Here is a 21,212-nt window from a genome sequence, read left to right as displayed (position 1 = left end):
ATCATACATGATCAGACAACCCACAAAACAGGCTGGGTGTAATACTGTACTATACCAGGTCTGTTTTGAAAAAAACAAATGAAAATCAGTGCAGGTCAAGCTTCCTTCTATGGGAGAGGTTATTTTATATTATATTGTTGTATTTCGCTTGTGTTTTATGCAAACTTCCCAGTGCTGCGTTCTTGGTTATCACTAGTAAAATCTCATCTCCGCATTACTTAAAACCTGCTCTCAAAATTGCATTTAGTCTTGGCAGCTGCAAAACAAAAGAAATGTAAAAGTACAGTAGGCAACTGTCCTTCATTTCCTTCCTCTACTCTTACATATCCTGTGTGCAACTGGAATGCTTCTATTTGATTATCCAGTGGAGCAAATGCTACAATGAATGCAATCATGCCTTATTACCCTACGTGTCTGTAGCCTACTGCACAGCTATGTGCAGATGTTTTTACACAGCTTGGTTTTCTAGCTACAGGGTCTATAAAACAATAGAAACTATCTGAAATGTTTTCAAGCCAGCAAAGGATAAAGGCACTGAAAAGCAGTCAGTTGGATAAAAGCCATCTCTGTCTGACAGGAGGAGAAGAAAAACCTCAGAGGTTTTTCAATTATAAATGCACCAGCTTTCTTAAACAATATGCGGCCACAGTCTGCAGCTGAATGACCAGGCTGGAATGTGTGAACAGAGGTAAAAACAAAGACACAGGCAGTGGAACGAAGAAACGCAAACCCCTGGCCTGTAGAAGGGCTGAATCATTATTTTACTGACCTCAAGAACTGGTTGCTGCCCAAGGAACCTGAGCTTCCACTGGGAAAGCCTGAGAAGAGCTAGCATTGTCTCCAGCTGAGGGGCCTTGACTGAGACTCAAGCTGTGGGTTACCTCCAGCCAGCTCTGTCCTTCAGAATGCGCCTTCACATCTGCAGGCTTCACTTCCTCTGTGCAATGGCGACAGCAGTTCTGATCTCTACTAAGGAACTTTTAAGCTTTTTAAAAAACAAACAAAAACCACCACCAACAAAGACTGGGTATGTTTAATATCACAGGTGTACCAGGTAGGCACCACAAATTAATAGGTAAGGCACTGGGTTGAAAGTCACGCTGTGCACAATCTGTTTGTTCCCTGCCCTTGGGTAAGAACCAACGGGGTAACACTCTCATGACTCCCATGTTCTCTCCGCCACCTACTCTGAAGGGTTGTCATGGCAGAAAACCCTGTTTTCTGCTACAGAGAAGCTTGTGTTGGCATTTCCAGTACAGGTAACAACAGCAAGTGATGGGTTATTGATAAAGTACTGAACAGCAGGTTTGGCACTGTAGAAAACGAACATTATTTCTCATTCCACAGCCTTCTATTATAAAAGAGAAAGGAGAAAGCAGGATGAGCTAGGAAAGCAGAAGAGATTTTATTTGCTTAATGTTCATTCTTGCAAGAATTCCCCAAAGGAACAAATCCTCAGCAACGGCAGTGATAGAGCTGGGGTGTGAAGCTGGTGAAGCGGTGCAGAGCACGTAAAGCTTGCAGTATGCAAATCTCCATTTCCATGGAAGAGGTGACAGATGACAGCAGAAACACTATAAACCCCAAAAGACAGAAGTCGTCTGTCTCAGACCTAATATACTGAGGTTGTTCTGCTCATGTCTGCCTCAAAGACTTCTCAGCTTCACACACAGTAGCAAGGAGCAGTTCCAGAGCTTGTCTTGACATTTGTTTGGCAGTGTGTGCTTAGCTGGACATCAATTAGACTTCTGCCTTCGGCCTGTTTGCAAACACAATGACTGCTTTCAGAGATAAACAGCAGAGATTTCTTTAAATCACCATTAAATGGAATTCAGTCATAAGTAAAGCTGTGGTTCTTAGGCAGTGTCCTTCAAATCATCTCTGATTTATAAAATAATTAAGGCAGAAGACCGTGTAGGAGATAAAAAATAATTCAGAAGTTCGAGCATAGTATATTCCCATGAACCCAATACATAAAAACTGCCTGTTGCACAAAAGAAACAATAGAAAAAATAGTAAGTTTTGGGTTATTTTTTACTCCATGCTAGCAGGAAAATCGACTATACTGCTTCTGAGGGACACTGTCACGTATATTCCTTGGGAACTGTTAATTACAACAGTAATAACAAGGGTGCTTTTTCCCACAGTGACTGCATGCCAAAGCCCCCGGTGTAGGAAGGGGGTAAGGGAACATCTTACAGCAATATCTGCCCTTTCAGCTAGGAGACTCAAATTCCCAGGTGCTTTGTGTACATGTCTATATAATTTCACACAGACATAAATGGCCCTAGAGTGGAATGCAGTGCATGTTTGTACCCGTACCAGGGAACTGCACAATGATTTAGCACAGAAAGTGAGTTATGACACGGAGCTGAAATGAAAGGATAAAGTCAGAATAAATATCAACAAAGTCATAGCAAATATTTTCCCTCATGACATGCTCCTTTTAATAAAGGCAACATAAAGGAGCTTAGTTACACAGCAATTTGGCATTAGGCTAGGATTTGGAGTCCTGGATTCCTGATGGGAAAGTACCTTAACACAATTCCTGTAGCTAGTCAGTTTTCTGAAGATATTCGAAGGGTAATCAGCATTCACCTTGCACAACAATGAGATGTGGATGGCCTGAAGGATTTTTACTCATAAATATGTTGCCTGGTAAAGGAATAATAAGATTCCTTTCCACAGCATTTTGGACAGCTGTCTCGCATTTATCAAAACACATTGCCATGAACCATTAATAACACCATGGGAGAAGGGAAAGTTTTCAAGCTAAGATAAGCTGAAATGCCCTGTATGAACTTTGGGGGTGTCACAATAAGGAAGACAAAAGCTCTGGTATAAAGTCTGAGTTGAGGATTTGCGTGAGCAACAAGAAAAGCAAACTTTCGGATTAGCAAAGATGTGTTAAGAAACAAAAGCGGGGCGGTAAGCTGATGAGAAGACTTTCTCCGTGCTGCCTTACAGATGGCAAAGACCGCATGTACCTCAGCAAGTTGGACAGCTCAGATATCTCCAAGCATTAATTACCAATAGCAGTGTGATGGTGGAAGAAATGAAAGGCCAGGTACAGAGCAGGAAGTGTGTTATTCCTCCCCACTGACAGTGTTTAGTTCCAAATTACCGAGAACAAGCTAATTTCAAACATACACCACCAGCGTGAGGCCTATTGTTTTATCTTGTGGGATGGGTGCTTACCAGGCAGACAGACAGACAGATAAATAATTGGAAAATAAAGTGCTCGAAACACATTTTGGGGCTACAAAAGGAGAATGATGTATGGAGGAGAACTAATAAGGAACTGCTGGAGGTTTATGAAGAACAAAGTGTAGTAAACATAGGGAAATTCCATGACCTCAGTGGGCAAGCCGTGCGGTTAGCGTGATGGAAGACAGACCATCCGGGCCTCCCTGGGGAGAGCAGCTTCTTGGTGTCCAGCCCCAGCTGAACAAAGGAGAAGATGAAGGAACAAAATTGACCAAGAGCTTCTAAGAGCTCTGAGCCTCCACCAAAGAAAAACAGACCTTCGGCAAAATGGCAAGGGAAAGGGGTTAACCATGAGAGCAACTGAAGGTCTGTGATGTCTCAGAGCTAGGGACAAACAGAAAGGGGAACAATGACAAAAAAACAACAACAGAAAATCTGTCACTAACCCTCCCTCCATTAAAGCTTTCATTTATTTTAATTACACAAGTTAATTGTTCCCCTCGCAAGACATGAAACAACAGAGAGAAGATGAAGAAAACCATTGAGATAGCCAGAAATTCAGCCAACAGCACTCAGATTAATTAATTTGAAGAATGACTGATCAATCATCTATTTTCTACATGTAATGGGACCGCATAAGTTCCGAACTAAGCACAGCATCAAGTGCTTGGCTACTGCATCTCTGCCAGAAAGACAGTCATTTTTCATCTAAGGAGACCAAAAATCCACCCTTGCCATTAGTACATGGAACGAATAAAGACAAACCTAAACAAGACTACTGAGCTGCAAAACAAACCCAAAGGCAAATGAAATTCAAATGTTCCATAACAATGAAAGAGAAAATAAGTCTATAAAACAGTATCAGCCCTTCACTCAACCAACTACGCTGCACACATTGTAAGTTTTCATATTAATCAATGAGAAAGCTGATGTATGTGACAAAAAATATGTAATCTCTTTAAACTGGCATGCCCAGCTTTTAATTTTTTTTTAGAGACTGGATGGCAGGAAATAGACTGCTTATATACAGCCTTTGTTTGTATTTTCCATTTCACTTGCCTTTCCAAAAGCAGACTGGTCAGCTTTGCTCATTTTTACCAGGTTTTGTATTTTGTCTCTCACATACTATTGTTTCTTTGCAACATTTTAAAGCTTTCAGTGCTTTTGAGTGCTCAAATAGACAGCTCAACTGAGATGACAACTGATTTTCAGAAAGTACAAAGCATCAGCCTCAGGATATGAGGCTTTCCAAAAGATGTCTGAGGTACCTTCAACCACTAACCTCGCTAGGAAAAACTCATCCAATTTTTTTTGACAGAGGCCCAAAGGAGATCAAAGAACAGGACTGGGACCCTGACCCCGCTGAAATCAGTAACAAAACTCTCAGCCTGATGGAAGCAGGATTTTCCTCCAGTCTTTAGCTGGGAGCCTGTGAACAGCTGTGCACATGTGAAGCAACCTGGCTGAAACCACGTCTCTGAAACAAGCAAGAAGGAAAAACACATGCAGGACACTTAAGTGAGGAAGAGCAAGGGTTACGGCAGCAGGAATTCATGATTACTTGAGTGGCTGTGTTCATCCCAGTGCTTCTATTAAAATTTATGCAATCTTATATTACACTCTCTTGGCACAAGAATTCTTAGTGAGAATTCAGAGGAGGAGAGATTGCTAGCTGGTGAAAAGAAATTGGAAGGCCGCTGTGGGTAGGGTGGGGCATGAGAGATGGTAGTGATGAATATGCCCAATAGCACAGTTCTGCACTGTCTGGGTTGTGCAGCCGAGTATTTATTCCCTAGCAACCAGAAGGCAAGAGAAAAAGTCTTCCACTGCACGGCACCATGGCTCCCTTTGGCTTCATAAAGCCGGCAGCCTGACTCTCCATCGCCCTTGCACAGCCACAGCTGACAGAAAAATTCGCAGCGCTGTGGGGTCCCTTTCTTTCACAAACAGGAAATCAACCAAAGGGTGTCCCTTTAATGGACATTTTAACCTGCAGCGTTGCTTATTTTAAGGCACTGAAGTGGGTTTGATTTTGGTCTGGAGGACAGTCCCAGCAAAGCTTTTGCTAAAGCCAGGCACTGCTTCTCTAATGAATTGTTTTAAGCAGCAGGTATTTCTATTTATTCTGGCATCAAATAAAAACCCGCCCTGGAATATACAGAAACATTCAACACGAACCACTATGGAAAATGTTTTTAATGTGAGAATTCCTTTTCTTTTCCACTCGCAGCAAACCAGCTAGTCTTTTCCCTTTCCTTAGGGATTAATTCTCAGCTGTGACACTGTTAGGGGACTGGAATCGATATTACATAGGGAGGAAGATTTAAATGAACAGTACATGGCGCAGGCAGGACTGGTAAGAGCTGTCACTTGCTGTGGACTGGAAGCCACCTGACTGCACAAGCAAATCAGCAAGGAAAAGGTAAAAATGCATAGTCCATCATCCAGGTGTTTTACGTGGAATACAGAAGGATCAAATCTACGTGGAGGCACAGACCCAATGTCACACTTGGAAAAGCTCGGCATATTTCAAAACCCTTTGCTACAATAAACTCACCAGAAGAAACCAGGATGCAACTATCAGGGGAGAGAAAACTAATTAACAGTCCCGTAAGATGCAGCTCTCTGGGATGGCACTTTACACCCTGATGAAAGGAGGGAGGGACGATGGTACAAACACACTGGCACCAAAGGATGTCGTCTGCACAGTCCCCAAGCAGCACAGTGGCAAAATCAAAACCAGAGCCCTGCCTTCCCCCAGTCACGTATCGGTCTGTGTTCGGAAGACTCAGGAAAAAAAAAGTCACAAATTATAGAAGGATTTATAACCTTCAGGACCCTCTTTGTAAGTTATCTTTGAGCCCTTTAATTAAAGCCAGCCAGGAGATGGGACTGTTTTTCGCAAAACATTGATTCGCTTGTGGAAACAGTCTGGAAAACTGTTTCTCAGTCACCTCTGCTCTGATGCTCGGTTTTCTCCAGGCAGCTATTTCTCCAACTAAACCTGCCCATCTGCAGCATATACACTGTATTCTGCTTTCTTTTCCCCGACATCAAGCCACAGAAAAGCACATGTGACTGCAGCAGAGGTAAAGACATTTTTAACCAGGGCAATTTAAGGATATTTAAGACACATTCTCATTTTCCATTTCCCAATTCCACACTGCCCCCACTTTTATTATTAGCTGAATACAGGGAAGCTTCAGCTTGGATCTGGGGTAACATGTACACTGAGGAATCGGGGCCAAGCTTTGCCTTGAAATATGCAGGATCATTCCTAACTAACCGTAAAGCTGCTTATTTGGCACTAGCAGTGGAAATATTGAACGAAAGGGGCATTCTCAATCTGCTTATGTCACAGAAAGGTTGGATCCTCACAAGGCGCAAGGCTCCAAGCTGCAGCCTGATATTAATAGCTAGACATTAAACTCTCAATTTGGCTGGCTTAGAGGCGGCTCAATTGGAACAAAGATTTTGCTGCAGGAAACGGCAGACCTGGTTAGAGTCACATCACGAGAGATGAGTCTGAAGCAGAAGCAGACTGCAAACCTTTTGACTGCTGTGTGTCGAGGCTATGTTGCACAAAGCAAACCCTCCCTGCTCAAACAGCAGAGCCGAGCAGAGGTCCCAGCAACTGAGACGACTGAAACACAACTGCTGCAAACGCGTTGCACGCAGGCATATTTTTTTTCCTTCTCTCCCTCTCCTTTTTGAATTCGTTCCTTCCTAGGGCTTGCTTACACAGCCATGGGGGGGGATGAGCATTACCAAACTATTTCTTAAACAAACGTGGTTCTGTTTCTTGACACAGCCAGTGGGGTATCACCCCACAAAGACATACCTACATATTTTCACCATTTTTGAGCTTGTTTCAGCCATTATGTAACCTTCCACACTACCTTGGCAGCGGGGCCAAGAAAATTTGAACGAAGTCCCCAGAGCAACTGGTTTCAGTGAGGGGCCCCTGCCAGAATACAAATACAAACCTCCTGCTGCTGTTTTCTCTCTGTGTCTGCATGGCAGGCAAAGATTCCAGACAGGTTTTTCAATATGGATCTTTTTGAGCACAAATGAACACCTCTTATAAACCATTTAAACTTCATAATCCCACTTCCGAACAACAGCTAAGCCTCAGTATTTCCACCAAAGAAAGTTTTGCTTGCGTATTTTTCATACTGTAAAGAAAATCAAGGAAATGTCACCAAAAAAAATAACAACTTTACTTACAGTGCTCTAAATCCCCTAATTTTAGTGCACATAATCTAACGGAGTCTGTATATGCTCTTAAACATGACTAAGCAACATTAGATTCTGGACTTATATTTGCATCATATGCTCAAGGACATTGCACTGCTTTGTATGTGAATTACTTAAGCCATACAATCTCCTGTAGCTTTGCACTCAAAATCCCCATTTCATAGAGGTAGACAGAAGTATTCCAAACATAAGTGACTTGCCAAATGTCACACAATGATTCAGTGCCAAAGCTGGGAATAGGAATCAGGAGTCTAGAGTCCAGATTCTGTGCCTTATATAGAGCAGCAGCCTCAGTTTCCTTGTTTAGGAGACTGCCTGCTCACCAAGAAGATGATTCTTCCTTTACAGGATGGCAGTGTACCACACTGCAATGGCCACCTTCAGAGGGTATAAAAACACATATGCATCTGGTGAGATCAGTTCTTCATATAGAAAAGTGAAGCATAAGGCAAGAATCAAAGCAAGTTGCTGTTCTAGAGAACTTTGGGTAGCGCTACAGCCTCAGCATCACCTTCAAGACCACATGCAGTGTCACTCTCTGGACTTGCTTTTTGCTCTCACAGGTACTCTTGCTGATTTGGAGGGGACTGTCTACAGAAGCTGGAGTGAGAGAGAGAGCTGAAGTATCAACACAATTCTTCAAAAGCCAGTATATCGTACCAACGGGTATCAGCCTCCTTTGATCACTGCATTTGTACAAAACTCAAGTACATGCCATGCTACGTTGCCACTAACATAACCTATATATATACAGGGCACAGAAGAGTGGCTATTAAAGCCTGTTTCTCTGTGACTGACAACTATTTTTCCCTACTTTGACCACAGAGGAAAACTGGAAAATCTTTCACACAGTTAAAATTCATTATTACCAACAGTAGCCCCTTTCTCAAACTGATGGCATGCCACAAAATATATTCCTTAATTTATTCTTCCTCTGCTGTGACACATCCAAACACCAGAAGGCTGAATTCCCTTCTAGTCTAATATCTGTAATATGAAAAAATTACACATAAGCTAACTTTCAACAGTATATATCACCAATACTTTTGGCGGAAAAAGGGAAATGAAGCTAATACTGTGCAGTACCCATCCACGGAAAGCAAAGACAACGATCCATAAGCAAATGACAAATATGATAGATTCAGGGTATCAGACACCCTGCCTTTAATTATCAGACATGGTCTTGTGGGTTTAGAACTCATATAAGGGCTCAGACATGAAATATGATTTGCTTTATGGCTGTGAATCCCTCAAAATCCAGCATTGTCCAATTTCATACTGCACCCCCGCATCACTCCTTAGCGAGCTGATGACCAGAAGAATTGGTTTTCTTCTTTCAGGCTCTACATTCAGCCACTAAGCCCCAGCTCCATTTCTCAAGGTAGGGACGGGTAAGTATCCATGAGCAGTGTAACCTGGCTGGACTTCATTCCAACTGCAGCTCCCCCAGAGTAACTCCTGGTTTTCAGGTTTTGAAGAAACCTTTCAAAATACGCTGCCAATACACGCAACACACAGATAATGGCCTAAATTTGTAGACGATCTAACACAACTGCAGTAACTCAACAATTAGGGCACAGGCAATAATGCTTGAAAATTGATGTTATCAAAATATTTACTTATTTCAACAGGATTTAAGACAAGTAAGATGGTATCATATGATAGAGGGTTTCCTTGTACTCAGGGATATGCCACGCTGCCTCCGAGTTCAAATAGCGGAAAAGTATGGCATAGAAAATGTGCAAGTGAAGATGCTAGTGTACACAGTGAAACTGTCAGGAGAGAAGGAAAGAGAAGTAGGCTCAGGAAGAGGCCAGACTGGTTTTCTCACAGGAACATTCAACTTCTCAGTATCTTAGAAAAACTATGCTGGAAATAGTAACAAATGAGTTTAATCTTTATCGCTCTGATCTTCCAGTTTCACCATGGGAGCCCAGAGTCTGCAGCAAGTCACAGCACAGAAAGTATTTGGATATTTTAAGAACAGAAAATAAGTCATAAAAACATTTCCTTAGTCATGTTGTCTATGGTAATATCATTCCCTGAACAGAGATCTTAAGCTATACTGTCTTTAAAAATGGGAAAAGCTCTGACCTTAGTCAGCATGTGTCTCCCATCAGCTTCTCTTCTTTTTCTTTACTTCTTTATTGTATCTTACCACAGTCATCTCCACATGCAGGTACATAGGACAAAAACCTTGCTCAGTGGAAGTGTGCTTCCCACTGGACAAAGAATAAATATATTGTGAGGGATTCCCTCTGGCAAACTTGGACATAAAGGTCAGGCCTTGATTGTGTTTGAAAAGAAAACGTATTCATTTTTCAGCTCTGTATTTCCTTCTTTCACCTGATCAGTCTCCACAATACGGAGAGGGAAGGATCCGCAATCTGAGATAAGACTTCTACAGGCAGCCTCAAAGCTTCTGCTGAAGACTTTCCCCCATGCTCCTTGTCACCCACTACTGGAGACTAGGGCTTGCTCTGCTGTCAAGTGTCTCCACAAGCATTGAAGTTTAAGATCAGCTGAAATTCAGGACCCACTCCAAGTTTACACAGAATGTAGGATAAGGGGCACCTTGACCTTGAAACAAGTCTAAAAAAATCATACAATCACCACAGAGAGGATGTTGAGTTATACCTCCAAACACTGCTGCTACTGTGATGACTAAATAAAAACCACCAGAACAGACACAGTGAAGGTTACTGCTACCTAAGTAAAATAAAGAAAGAAAGAAAGAAAGAGAGAAACAGAGTAGGATGTAAGGACCCTGTGTATCCAGGGGTTGGGTAAGATTAAAGGCAGTTCGGAAGTCGGAGGCGGAAAAGAAGATTTAACTTGGCATTCCCACAATGAGGTATTCTTCTCTGAGTGCCAGTTTGAACTGGGAGTGTTACACAGATCCGTACAACTGCAATACATTCTTTAGTTAGCAAATTGTTTTAGGTGAGGAAGCACTGAAAGGTACATTACACAGACAAACCAAAAGACAATTTCTTAATCTCCAATTATCTAAATTCTACATCTGTTCCAAAGAAGTTGAATCATTTAAGATTACTTCCTGAACTCAGAGACCTCCAGTGCTTAGGAGGGGTTAGAATTTAATGGATTATTTATAGTTCATACCCTGCTCAACTAATCCATATTTGCATCACAGAAGTATTCAGAAAAGCAAAAACAGCATTACAGTAAACCAAAGAATGAAAGATTGCCCAGAAAGCTCCTCTCAGCACAGAGGTGGCTATCAAAATACTTGCCCCTACTTCCTTGACTTACCCACAGTGTCACAAGGCTCGTCTTTGTGTACGCAGAAATCTGTCCTAGAAAGCAAAACAGAACAGAAGTCAAATGTATCCTGTGCCTCCAGACTTCAGGCTAGGAAAAAGCAGTGGTGCATGACTCACATATCATGGGTGTTGAGGGATTTTTTTTATTTATTTAATTGCTGTGGAGTCTACATGATAACAACACAGATAGCAATGTTGATTGCTACTGCAAGATTACAAGCAATTATGTGAATCAGCTCCATATTACTGTCCAATTTAATACTTCAGATTTTGCATGCAGAAGAGTACTGCCACATCATGTAAGAGAACTGTCTCACTCTAGGATGTCAGACTTCATCAGCAACTGGATTAAAAATGAACCTCTCATTTTGAGAGGAGAATTGTAACAGAAAGGAACACACACCCTGTGATGCAATAGCACCATCAAAAGTGGGAGAAAGGGACATGTGGGGACACTGCCTGGAGACACACAACTGATCATGTCTACTCAGAAAGTCTCAGTTCTTCAGGTTTTTTCTCCTTCCACTGGAATAGAAAAGGAAAAGAAACAAGCAGAACTAAACAGAGAAAGACAGATGTTTGCACAAAAACAAATACGAGAATTTCAGAATTTGCCAGGAAACAGCTAGGTGAGTTGGCTTCAGCTAAACATGTCATAGTCAAGTTTCTCATTTTGTGATTCAAAGCCAATACACACACATTTAATAGACTTCATTTGGTCTTTATTATCCCTCCACATCTCATCCAGTCTCCCTAGATTTCATCGAGGCAGGAAAAGATACTACATATGCCACTGGCATCCACGGATCCTGCCAGGGATCCATGGAGCTGTGTTAAACAGAAACAGGAAGAAAAGCCTTGAAAGCTCAGCGTCCAGGTAATACCATTGCACGTGAGAAGATTTTGCAAGCGACTTTCCTCATGAGAGAGAAGTGTGAGAAGTATTTTTAAACTAAAGTAATAGTTTGAATATATTTCAATAAGCACTTAGGCCTAAGTGTTTAGGAGCTATCTTCAGTCCTGCTTTGCAGTACCATCTGCTACGAAGAAGAGCTGGAGAAAAGCATCGCATGGTTAAAAGGAAGCTGAGAAACCATAATCTCTGTCATGTGTCCTCACCCTGATGGGAAGCTAGTGAGAGAATTACATGACAACACTTTGTGTGTTGTCTGAAATGCCCAAGTCCCGTGCGGAATTTTAAGAGTTTGGCAGGAGGAAGAATAAAGAGACTAAAAATATTTCTTTCCTGAAGAAAAAAAATAATGAAATTAGAATTTGTAAGAAAAGGGACTTAAGGCCGAGGTCTGTGGCTTACAAATGCAAACCCTTCACTCTTTGGAAATCACAAATCAGGTGGCCAAGGACTTGGAAGGAGGGAAACAAAAGTTATCACGAGCTCTTGCTAAGCAGATACTGAAATCTCACCATGCTTCAACGCAGAAAAAATATAACAAGTAAAGTGTTAAAAATCAGTTAGGAACAAAACAAAAAATGGAAGCTACGACCACACACCAGCCCCAGCTTTCATTTTTCACCACAGCCTTACTGTGTCTCGACACCTTGGCATTCCAGCCCTTCCAAAGAAGACTAATGACAGTCTCCTGACAGAGCTGGCACAAGCACGCCTGCTTGAATTCCCAGAGCCAACTTGACAGAGGTTTATTTAAGGACTTATTACGTTATATAAACTGGTAAATCAAACAGATGCTTTTCTTGTGACAACAGATAGTTCAACTATTAGTAGATGGCAAAAGGCCATTGCTAGAAAAGCATCTCTCTCCTCAGGGGCTGGCCAGCTCTGCAAATAAAGCACAGCAAGTTTTGCTCCTTGCGCTCTGTGTTGCACACTGAAAGGTATCTGGCACTTTCAGGTAGCTCCCTGCAGAAATTACCCACCATGCCATAAAAAGAAGGGTCCTGTAAGCAATCCAGCACAACTTGCAGACTCTCCTACAGATGTGTAACCATCTTTGTCTGTAAAGAGTGCTGCGATGCCATCTGGTCAGGATAGGACTCAAGACAGGTCAGCAAGAAGAGCTGAACACAGCTGCCCGATTCACTGCCTGCGGGGTTGCAAATATGAAACTTCCCCAGCCCATCCTTTAAAAGTGTCACAAACACAAGTCCAAGCAATACCATGCTTCTATTCAAAGACCTTGTATCAAAATGCTAGGCTTTAAATTATCCGGACCTATTGTATAAGTTTTACTCCAAAATTCTGTAGAAAAAGCAGAAAAACACATCCAAACCTACAGTCACAAATGAGCTCAGTGAGTCTCCTGCCCCTTCCAAATGCAAGCTGCCTAAACAAAAACCTATACACTGAAACTCCTACAGTCCTTTGTTGCAAAATCGTGAGAGGGACCAAAGATCACAAAGGCATTAAGGCAGATCTGTCTCACCTGTGGATAAGTCACACCAGTGAGGTAAAATGGCCCCGTCATGGTACAGGAACTGATCTGCTTTTAAAAAGGTTTCAATCACAGGTCTCCCTGGAGCATTTTTGAGCTTTACTGCATCTACGTTTTTGAAATAAGAGCCTGACATGAATAATGCCATAATGATGCTCTAAGGATATAAAAAAGATACCTTCATATTCACTGCATGCGTTGAGATCTCTTATCACAGAGACTACAGCTTTGTTAGTGGGATGTTTTATAGAGATATGTTGGAATAAAACTGTTACTCTGAGACCTACAATTCAAATCTAAGGCCAGACCTGACCTTATCACACCAAGTTTTGGATAATGTATTGAAATCTCACACTATAGCAGTGAAGCAAATTTCCTCTGCACTTTTAGCCACTGGCTGAATCAAGCAGCACATGTGTTGTGATCTTTTAGAGATCTGTGAAATTCTCAGTCATTATCACTTGTTATATCATGGACTGTTTTCATTAGCAGAATTCAACAATTCTTCTGAAAAAAAATAATGACAATATGTCAGTTGTTTTGTTCAATAAAAAGAGCCAGAAAAGAAGAGCTCAGAACTCCTCCTAAAGTCACTCTTCCATCTGGCTCACACGAACTGGAAAAAAATACCTAACTGTGCTAAGCTGAATTTTGCAATTCAAGTCCTTCCTGTAAGAAAGGAGGACAGTTGTTGAACTGTGCAACATGAACAAGAAATACTCTGTTTAGTGACTACTTACTAGCATCCTTCAAATGACATCTTTTGACCAGTTTAACCTTTCAGGGTCACAAAGCTAAAGGACAGAGGAAAACATGTACAGGTATAAGCTTGCCAAAGAAAGCTCGGTCCATCCATATATACATTTAGTAGCCCTGTGAGCCCAGCTTTCTGAATGCATAAGGAATTGCTTCACTTGCCCACTTAATGGGAAGGTGGAGGGCTGGACAAACGTCTAAGATGCAGACTCTGCAGAAGGAAGCTATTCTGGTCAGCTGCTCACCAAAATATGAAATGTATTACTGGTAGGTGCCAAAGATCTGAATTTCTATGAGTTCAAAAGCAGAATTTGGACAAGGAAAAGTGTGAAGATTATACAAACCACTGCACTATACTCAAACCTTCAGGACTGTATGAGATTTTTTACCACTGCTCCTTTATTTACTGAACTGGGCAGTGGTACATCTTATTTCACAGACATAGTATACCTCTTACCTGGAAGTCAATTAGGTAGAGATACTACTACTATCCCACAGGAGGGATATACCTGCCACCTAGATCACCTACGTTTACATCCAACTGAGTATATGGGGAATACCATTTTCAGGTGAAGTTCCAAAAGGCAAGTGTGCCTTGTTATTTCAAACGAACACAGCCAGATTGGAACCAGGGAGATTTCTTTAGAGGTTGACCCAAAATAATCTTTTCCTACTGCTAAAGTAGTTGCTGAAAAATTCAGCTTCCGCTTCTTCTGGCACTATTGCTTGTACTGGACATGTTGTCCATATCCCCTGCTGCTGGTCCTTCTGCACAGTCCTGAGGAGGGTGGTCAAGGGATGGACAGAAACACACACACTTCCAAAGCCTAGAGTAGAAAACCTTATTTCCCTGACAAAGGAATCAGGCTGCTGGGCCAGAAGTCTTCCAAGCAACATGGCATCCTCTACGCAGCAGAGGCAGGATGGGTTCAATAACAAGGTGCAGCAATAAGGAAGGATACAAGTAAACACTGCTGGCCTATGAAACAGAAAAAATGCTGCTCTTACACAGCTGAGGGCTCCCTGGCCTGAACTTTCTCACAAAACATGAACCTAGTTTCTAACCCAATTGAACCTATACTTCTCCAAATATTCTGATCACAAAAACCTGTGAATTTACTGAGCCCTGCGAACATCTCCACAATTCTTTCTCAAATGCCTGAGTCCAACTCATTTAGCCTGACATTACGCACTCAATTTTATAAGCTGCAGAGAGAATGCACAGACGAAATGCACTGCTCATTCCTTCCACCCTGTGCTTAGAGCACATCAGAAAAGATTCTGTCTGCCTCACTTGTCATGCAGGACAACTGGATGTCCAGATGAGTTTAACAAAAATGTTGGTTATTTATTTAGGCCCTGATCCAATAAAGCACATGCTCAACTATAACCAGGATGTTCAGCCCATTGACTTCAAAGGAACTATTCACCCTGTCTAAAATGTTAAGTATCCGCTTAAGTGCTTGGTTGGACTACACTGAATACAGGAGAGAAAGAAGGATTTGGGGGAACTGCACATATGTCTGTGAAGGTGTACTCTTAGGAACTTTGCTGGCTCCATGCCCTGCTCACCAGCTATTTTACTGAACACTCACGAAAATCCCATGGAGAATTCGCAATGTGATGGTTAACACAAGAGACAATTGCAATCAGAATAGCAGTTTAAGCAAAACCATGCATTTCTAGTTGCATTGTTGGCAAGGAAAAAAGGTAGCAGAGGTGAATAATACTAAGCTGCAGTACAGTACAGACATTTCCTGTCTCTAACTAGGAAAGACAGGGGTAGGAAGCAGTGTCTTTGTAGCACACACAGCATCCATTTTACACTGTTTTTTTGTGCTCACTTTAATTATTCAGCGATCATTTCTGTAACAATGCGTTCTTAGTGTAAACCTTAAAGTATGCAATCAACTTAGAAGACCACGGATTTGATACTCAAAATTTACAGTGACTGTGAGGGACACAGGACTTGAATTATATTCTGAGGATGAGCTCAAGTAGCGAAGTCGCAGGAAAAAGATTGCAGGTTAACACAGAAAACATTCCTTTCATTTACTGTATCTGGGCCATACCCTGATGTGTTTGATATACATGTATCAATAGGCAGGGCTGCAGGGTGCAAGGAAATTTGCTGTAATATGCATACACAGATTATTTCATGTCTGAAATAAATGCAGTAGGTTTCAAACATACAAATTAAGAACTACTGATCTGAGCTATGATAGAGGAGGGATGTTGAAGTGGTTATCTCCTGAGGCAAAGAGCAAGAAAATTAATTTAGTTTCTGGTATTCATCTCTCACTTTAAGAGAGAACTCCCTTACCACATCCCTCCTACTGACACGCAGTATGCTCCACAGGTACCAACTATCTCTCCTCTCAGACTGTTCAATATGCATATCTACCTAATTACACTCAGAGCACTTGTTCTTACCCGTGTTCTCAACTTGGCAGCTTCTTTCTTCTAGGATGAAGGTCTTGTCCTCCAAAACCTCACCCATTTCTTTTCCACTTAAACCAGCTGGTCCAAGAAAAAAGTATCTTGCCTGTAGCCTGACTATGACACGCTACGGTGACTGACAATGCTTTTGTACATCATTAAACATACACAAAAAAAAAACAAGGCAAATTTGAGCCCTCCAAACAGCACCCACATAGAAAATGCATCATCAATGGATCTTTTTCTTCTATTACTGCTGGACCAGGTAACCTCATAAGTGACTACTGGCCAGTACTGGTTAAGTAAACTGATAAAGCTGACCTCACTATACCTGGTTACAAAAACAGCAGCATCCACAGGGGGGGTGTCATCCCTCGCACCAGGAACCTGGTTGTTACCAAGGTACTTCGCTCCACCATACTCTTCATTTTGCCAGTGACAAAAACTCTCCAGAGACCTCTCTCCATGATGCCCGATAGACAACTTTGCCTTTCGGATAGAAAGGGACACAAAATAAGAAATATCAGTCACAGCATTTACACAACACGTTTTTATCTCTGATAAAAAACAGAGGGTTCAAGATACAGCTATGAGAGGAAGAAAAGTGCAAAACCAGCTTCATCTGAGTGGGCGAAGGAGAGACTTTGGAACCAACACTGCTCTCTGCCATCTGATCTACAGAACAAAATCCATCAGCTGGCAGCAGTCACAAGCTTCAAAAGTCTCCTAAATCTGGAAGTTGTATTTTTGATACCAAAGCCGTATAATTTTTATTTTTTCTAACAGTTAATTCCCAAGTCTGGTTCACAACTATAAGCAGGCAGAGATTTACCAGACAGGCGAAATAAAAGGACTGTAGCTCCTTTCACTCCTGTGGCCCCTTGTACTTCTCACCTGTAACACTACCCAGCGTAGCATGGCAGGCAGGCACCAGTTACATTTTGTGATCCTAAGCACAGACAGCCCACATTTCCCACCCAGGCAGCACAGGGATCCTGCTCTGCCTGTGAGAATACAGTGGCACCATTACAGCAGAAGGGCAAAAATGAGTTAGAACTTACAGGTCGATTGCGAAGCAGGACTAGTTTTGTCACTCGAATGCTGACTTTAATTCCAAGACTTTGATGTTGAAACATGTTGTACACCTGTTAAAATGCACAGAAAACATCCACAGTACATTAGTAAGAATGCCAAGACATAGTAAGGTTGAAGGAACTAACTGTGACTGAAGTTAGACATTTCTCCTTCAGAAAACAGACCCAAACCAAAACCAAATGGGCTGTGCTACTCTGGTCAAAATAAACAATCTTATGAGCTATTGTATTACCACTCTAACAGTTCCATATACTACAGCATAGCTAAGACACAAAAATACAATACATTTGCTCCTACTATATAGCATTTGGCTTCACCAACTGACCAATTTGAGTAAGGTCCAGCATTTGGGGACAGAAACAATAAAAAACAGACAAAACCATAATCTAGCTACAGAAAGAAAAATACTTTAAAGTGGAATAAATGAGAGAAAAGGTTGCTGAGCAATGAAGGAAAGAAGAGCAATATTCCAAAGGAACTCCAAAGCCTTAGGAACATGGACATACATTACGAAGCATCCAACTAATATGGATCTTCAGCATTTAAATATCAGAGATATCTGAATGCAAGATGAAATAATGGTGTGTTTTAGACTTCAGGAAATAGAATGGAAAAGCAATTTCCCTCTGTTATTTTCATATCTTATATAAGAGAATAGTAATAAGGCAGCACATAATGACACAAGCCTCAGGAAATACAAAAATAGCACCGGAAACTACCTTACTAGTTTCTCCAGATTTTGCATTCCAGCTCAGATACTTCACGTCATTCTTATAGATTAGAATATAAGATCTTAATGGATGCCAGAATTTTACTCCACCATTTCTCTGTGTACAAATCGTTTAACTAGAATGTATAAAGAAAAAGGTGAGGCAGGGGGTCATTTTAAAAGGGTTTTAAATGCCCCCATAATAACTTCTGGATCAATACTGCATTCCCTGTTCAGTCAAAACAACAACACAAAAACAAGACAACTGAAGAGAGACGCCTGACTAGTGGCTGCAGGACTCGGTCCTGAGTAAGCTATATTCCTTATCCATGTCTCACTTGGCTAGAAATATCACACAGGCTCAGCTAACTTCCTACAAGAAACTCAAGACATGAACATATTTCGGATATTGTTTTCAACACTTGGTAGTTTTCCTATTTGTGCAAATACTCAGGAATGTGCTCAGTGTAAGAGCTTTCTTAAGCACGCTAGTGTTTGGGGTTGGATTTAATCATACATTTAAATGTTTCCTATAATTTAGGCACAGACTGCAAGACAGACACTGCTCAGTATTTGACCCACTGACCTTCAGTATGAGCACAATGAGCCATTTATCTACCCTTCGGTTGGCATACAAATGCACACAAGTGCTGGTACTATTTACTTACCTCGGGGGTATGTTGGTAGAGCAGCTAAGGCCCCTCGCTACAGAGCCTGGGAGGGGGCTGGGTAGGGGGTGTAAGCTCAAAACTTGCAGACAAGAGCTCTGACAGTTCACCTATCTGTAAACAGCGACCTGGACATTCAGTTGAAAGGGTCAATGGGAGCATCACACTGATCAAGTCAGTCTCTCATGCACCACTGGACAGGCTAATGAATGTTTGCCATGATCCCGTGAAGGATGCCTTTGATTTGCCTAGACCACTGCTAGCGTCCTGTAAAGCTTCTATTCATAAAATGGCAGAACGGCAAGTAAGTTCTTATCATTAGGCCTCATGTATGATGATCTTTCCATCTGAGCAGAAAAGCTGCCTGTCTAGATGCTGCAACAACAGATCCAAAAGCCACTGACTTCAAAAGGCAGTTTTCAGTGACAAAATCTGCAGAACACAAGCCAGTTACTGGAAAGTTTAGCTTCTTGTTTTCAAAGCTGTCAGACCCTCTTCCTTTTCTCTTCTTTCGTGCTTCCTCCATCCAAAGGATAATTTGATTCTATTTGTATCTGCATCCATCAGCAATCAGAGAAGTGCTGGACCTTGTAGGCAGTAGCAACAATTGGATACTAAGCCAAAAAGACACCCTGTATGCAAAAAAGGCTTTACTTTGCATGTTTATTCAACCTTTGTTTGTTTACTTTCTTAAATGGAGCCCAAAGAAACCCCAGGCTTGTGGTGATTTCTGCTGTCTAGTAAGAACAATAACCTCTTTCCCTCTACTAAATAAGTTTGACTGGTGCAAGTGGCTGTTCTACTTCAGTACAACTGAAGCATTCAAACACAATGCCACCTAGAGAAGAGACAGACCCCCTCTTATCAGCCATCTCCCAGCTAGTTCTGCTTCTGCCCCTTACTCCAAATGCCTCTGAGGCTGAACCAGACCTTTCAGTCCATGAGCTCTGACTGGATTAAGAGGGAGACATTTGTTTCTGTTCTGTCAGACTGGCTCCTATGCACTCATAACCAGCACTTTAATGTGTGTACAGATAAACATACTGTAAATTGCCTAACACCACAGCGCTGGGCTAACAAACTGATTACGGCAGACTGCTCAGTATCATGGGGGAATAAATGCCAGTGTACTATATTAGCAAGAAGAGTTTTTCCTGATGCTTTAGGACAGACAGCTGAATTTTGAAGAAGTGGTGCAATCAAAAGTGGCGGTGCATATTCGGGCCATGCCTATCTGTTAACTAGAAGGACCAATCTTTAAGTAGATGATGTATTCCTGGCAAAAGGCAGTAAAGTGCACTAGCTCACAATACCTACACGTTGGGGTAAATCATTTCTTATTGAAGTTTCAAGAATTTTTCCTCAGAGAAGGACAGACCGTTGCCAGAAAACAGTAATCCAATATTTTCTGTTGTATTTTTCTCACAACTCTGCACTGCTTCTCAGGATTTGAAGTGTGATCATAAGCTCAGGTGAAGAAGACAGCAGCACTATAATTTAAGATGTTCCTGCACCAGAACTGCAGAACAATGTCAAAATACGTTTACAATTTCCACTCTTCTTTCATGAACCAAGCAGGAGAGGACACTCTAGCTTCATTTGCCTTCACCGATTCCTCTATTTCTTCTTAGCAAACCCCCCTATAAAATTTTATACAGAAAGTTCTACAAAGATTCAGCAAGGATCTGTACAGCTCCACCTGCAAAAAAACCCTGTCATTCAAAATGGTTTAAAGTCTACAGGTAAATTAGCAAGAAAACTGACCTAAAAGTTTGCCTGCACGTTGGTTTGCACAAGCAAACATCATCTTCCGAACAGCTCTCGCTCATTAATAAAGTAAGTACAGGATGGATACTATTATCCCTGTACTGACAGGACCACCTCATTTAACCACAAATCAGACCAATAACAGCCTGTAACAATTCCCCTCTGAGCTTCTTCCTCACCGATTTCCCTGCTCCAGCGTGGGTCCTCTCCATGGAGGCCAATTCCTGTCAGGAAGGCCGGCTCCAGCGCGGCCTCCTCATCCCAGCCCCACTTCTTCCAGGGAATCCCAGCCTGCTCCAGGCTGTTTCTCACACTTCTTTCCTCACTTCTCACTGCCTGAGTGGAGTTTTGTGCTTTCTTAAAACCCATCTTTACATAGGTGCCACTAGCTAGTGCCCTGTGGTGGCACCGCTGTGGAGCTGACTGGAACCGGCTGCGTGTGGCGCAGGGCAGCCCTCGGTCTCCTCACAGGAGCCGCTCCTGCCAAAGCCTTGATGGTAACACCCAGTACACTGCCTTTTAAATGAACACCCAAACTGTCTCAAATAACAGTGTTTAAGGCTAGAAAGAACCTCAGTAAGACAACCAGCCCTTAAATGACCTGACAAGGAAACAAGAG

General features: G+C 41.9%; 1 protein-coding gene across 3 annotated transcripts in view; it reads right to left on the bottom strand.

Moving 5' to 3' along the window:
• ADAMTS17 (ADAM metallopeptidase with thrombospondin type 1 motif 17) overlaps positions 1–21,212 on the bottom strand; it is a 173,853-nt gene that overhangs the window by 122,906 nt on the left and 29,735 nt on the right. For all 3 annotated transcript variants that reach the window (XM_068695902.1, XM_068695903.1, XM_068695904.1), the window contains exons 5-7: positions 17,416–17,499; positions 16,686–16,843; positions 10,738–10,781 (exon numbers count right to left, since the gene is read on the bottom strand). In XM_068695902.1, coding sequence (XP_068552003.1) covers positions 10,738–10,781; positions 16,686–16,843; positions 17,416–17,499 — 286 coding nt within the window. The remainder of the gene's footprint in view (positions 1–10,737; positions 10,782–16,685; positions 16,844–17,415; positions 17,500–21,212) is intronic.

The sequence above is a fragment of the Anas acuta genome, chromosome 12 (genome assembly GCF_963932015.1).
Source record: "Anas acuta chromosome 12, bAnaAcu1.1, whole genome shotgun sequence".
NCBI classification, from domain to species: domain Eukaryota; kingdom Metazoa; phylum Chordata; class Aves; order Anseriformes; family Anatidae; genus Anas; species Anas acuta.
Note: the sequence above shows the minus strand (reverse complement) of the source record. Positions and strands in the feature narration are given on the sequence as shown.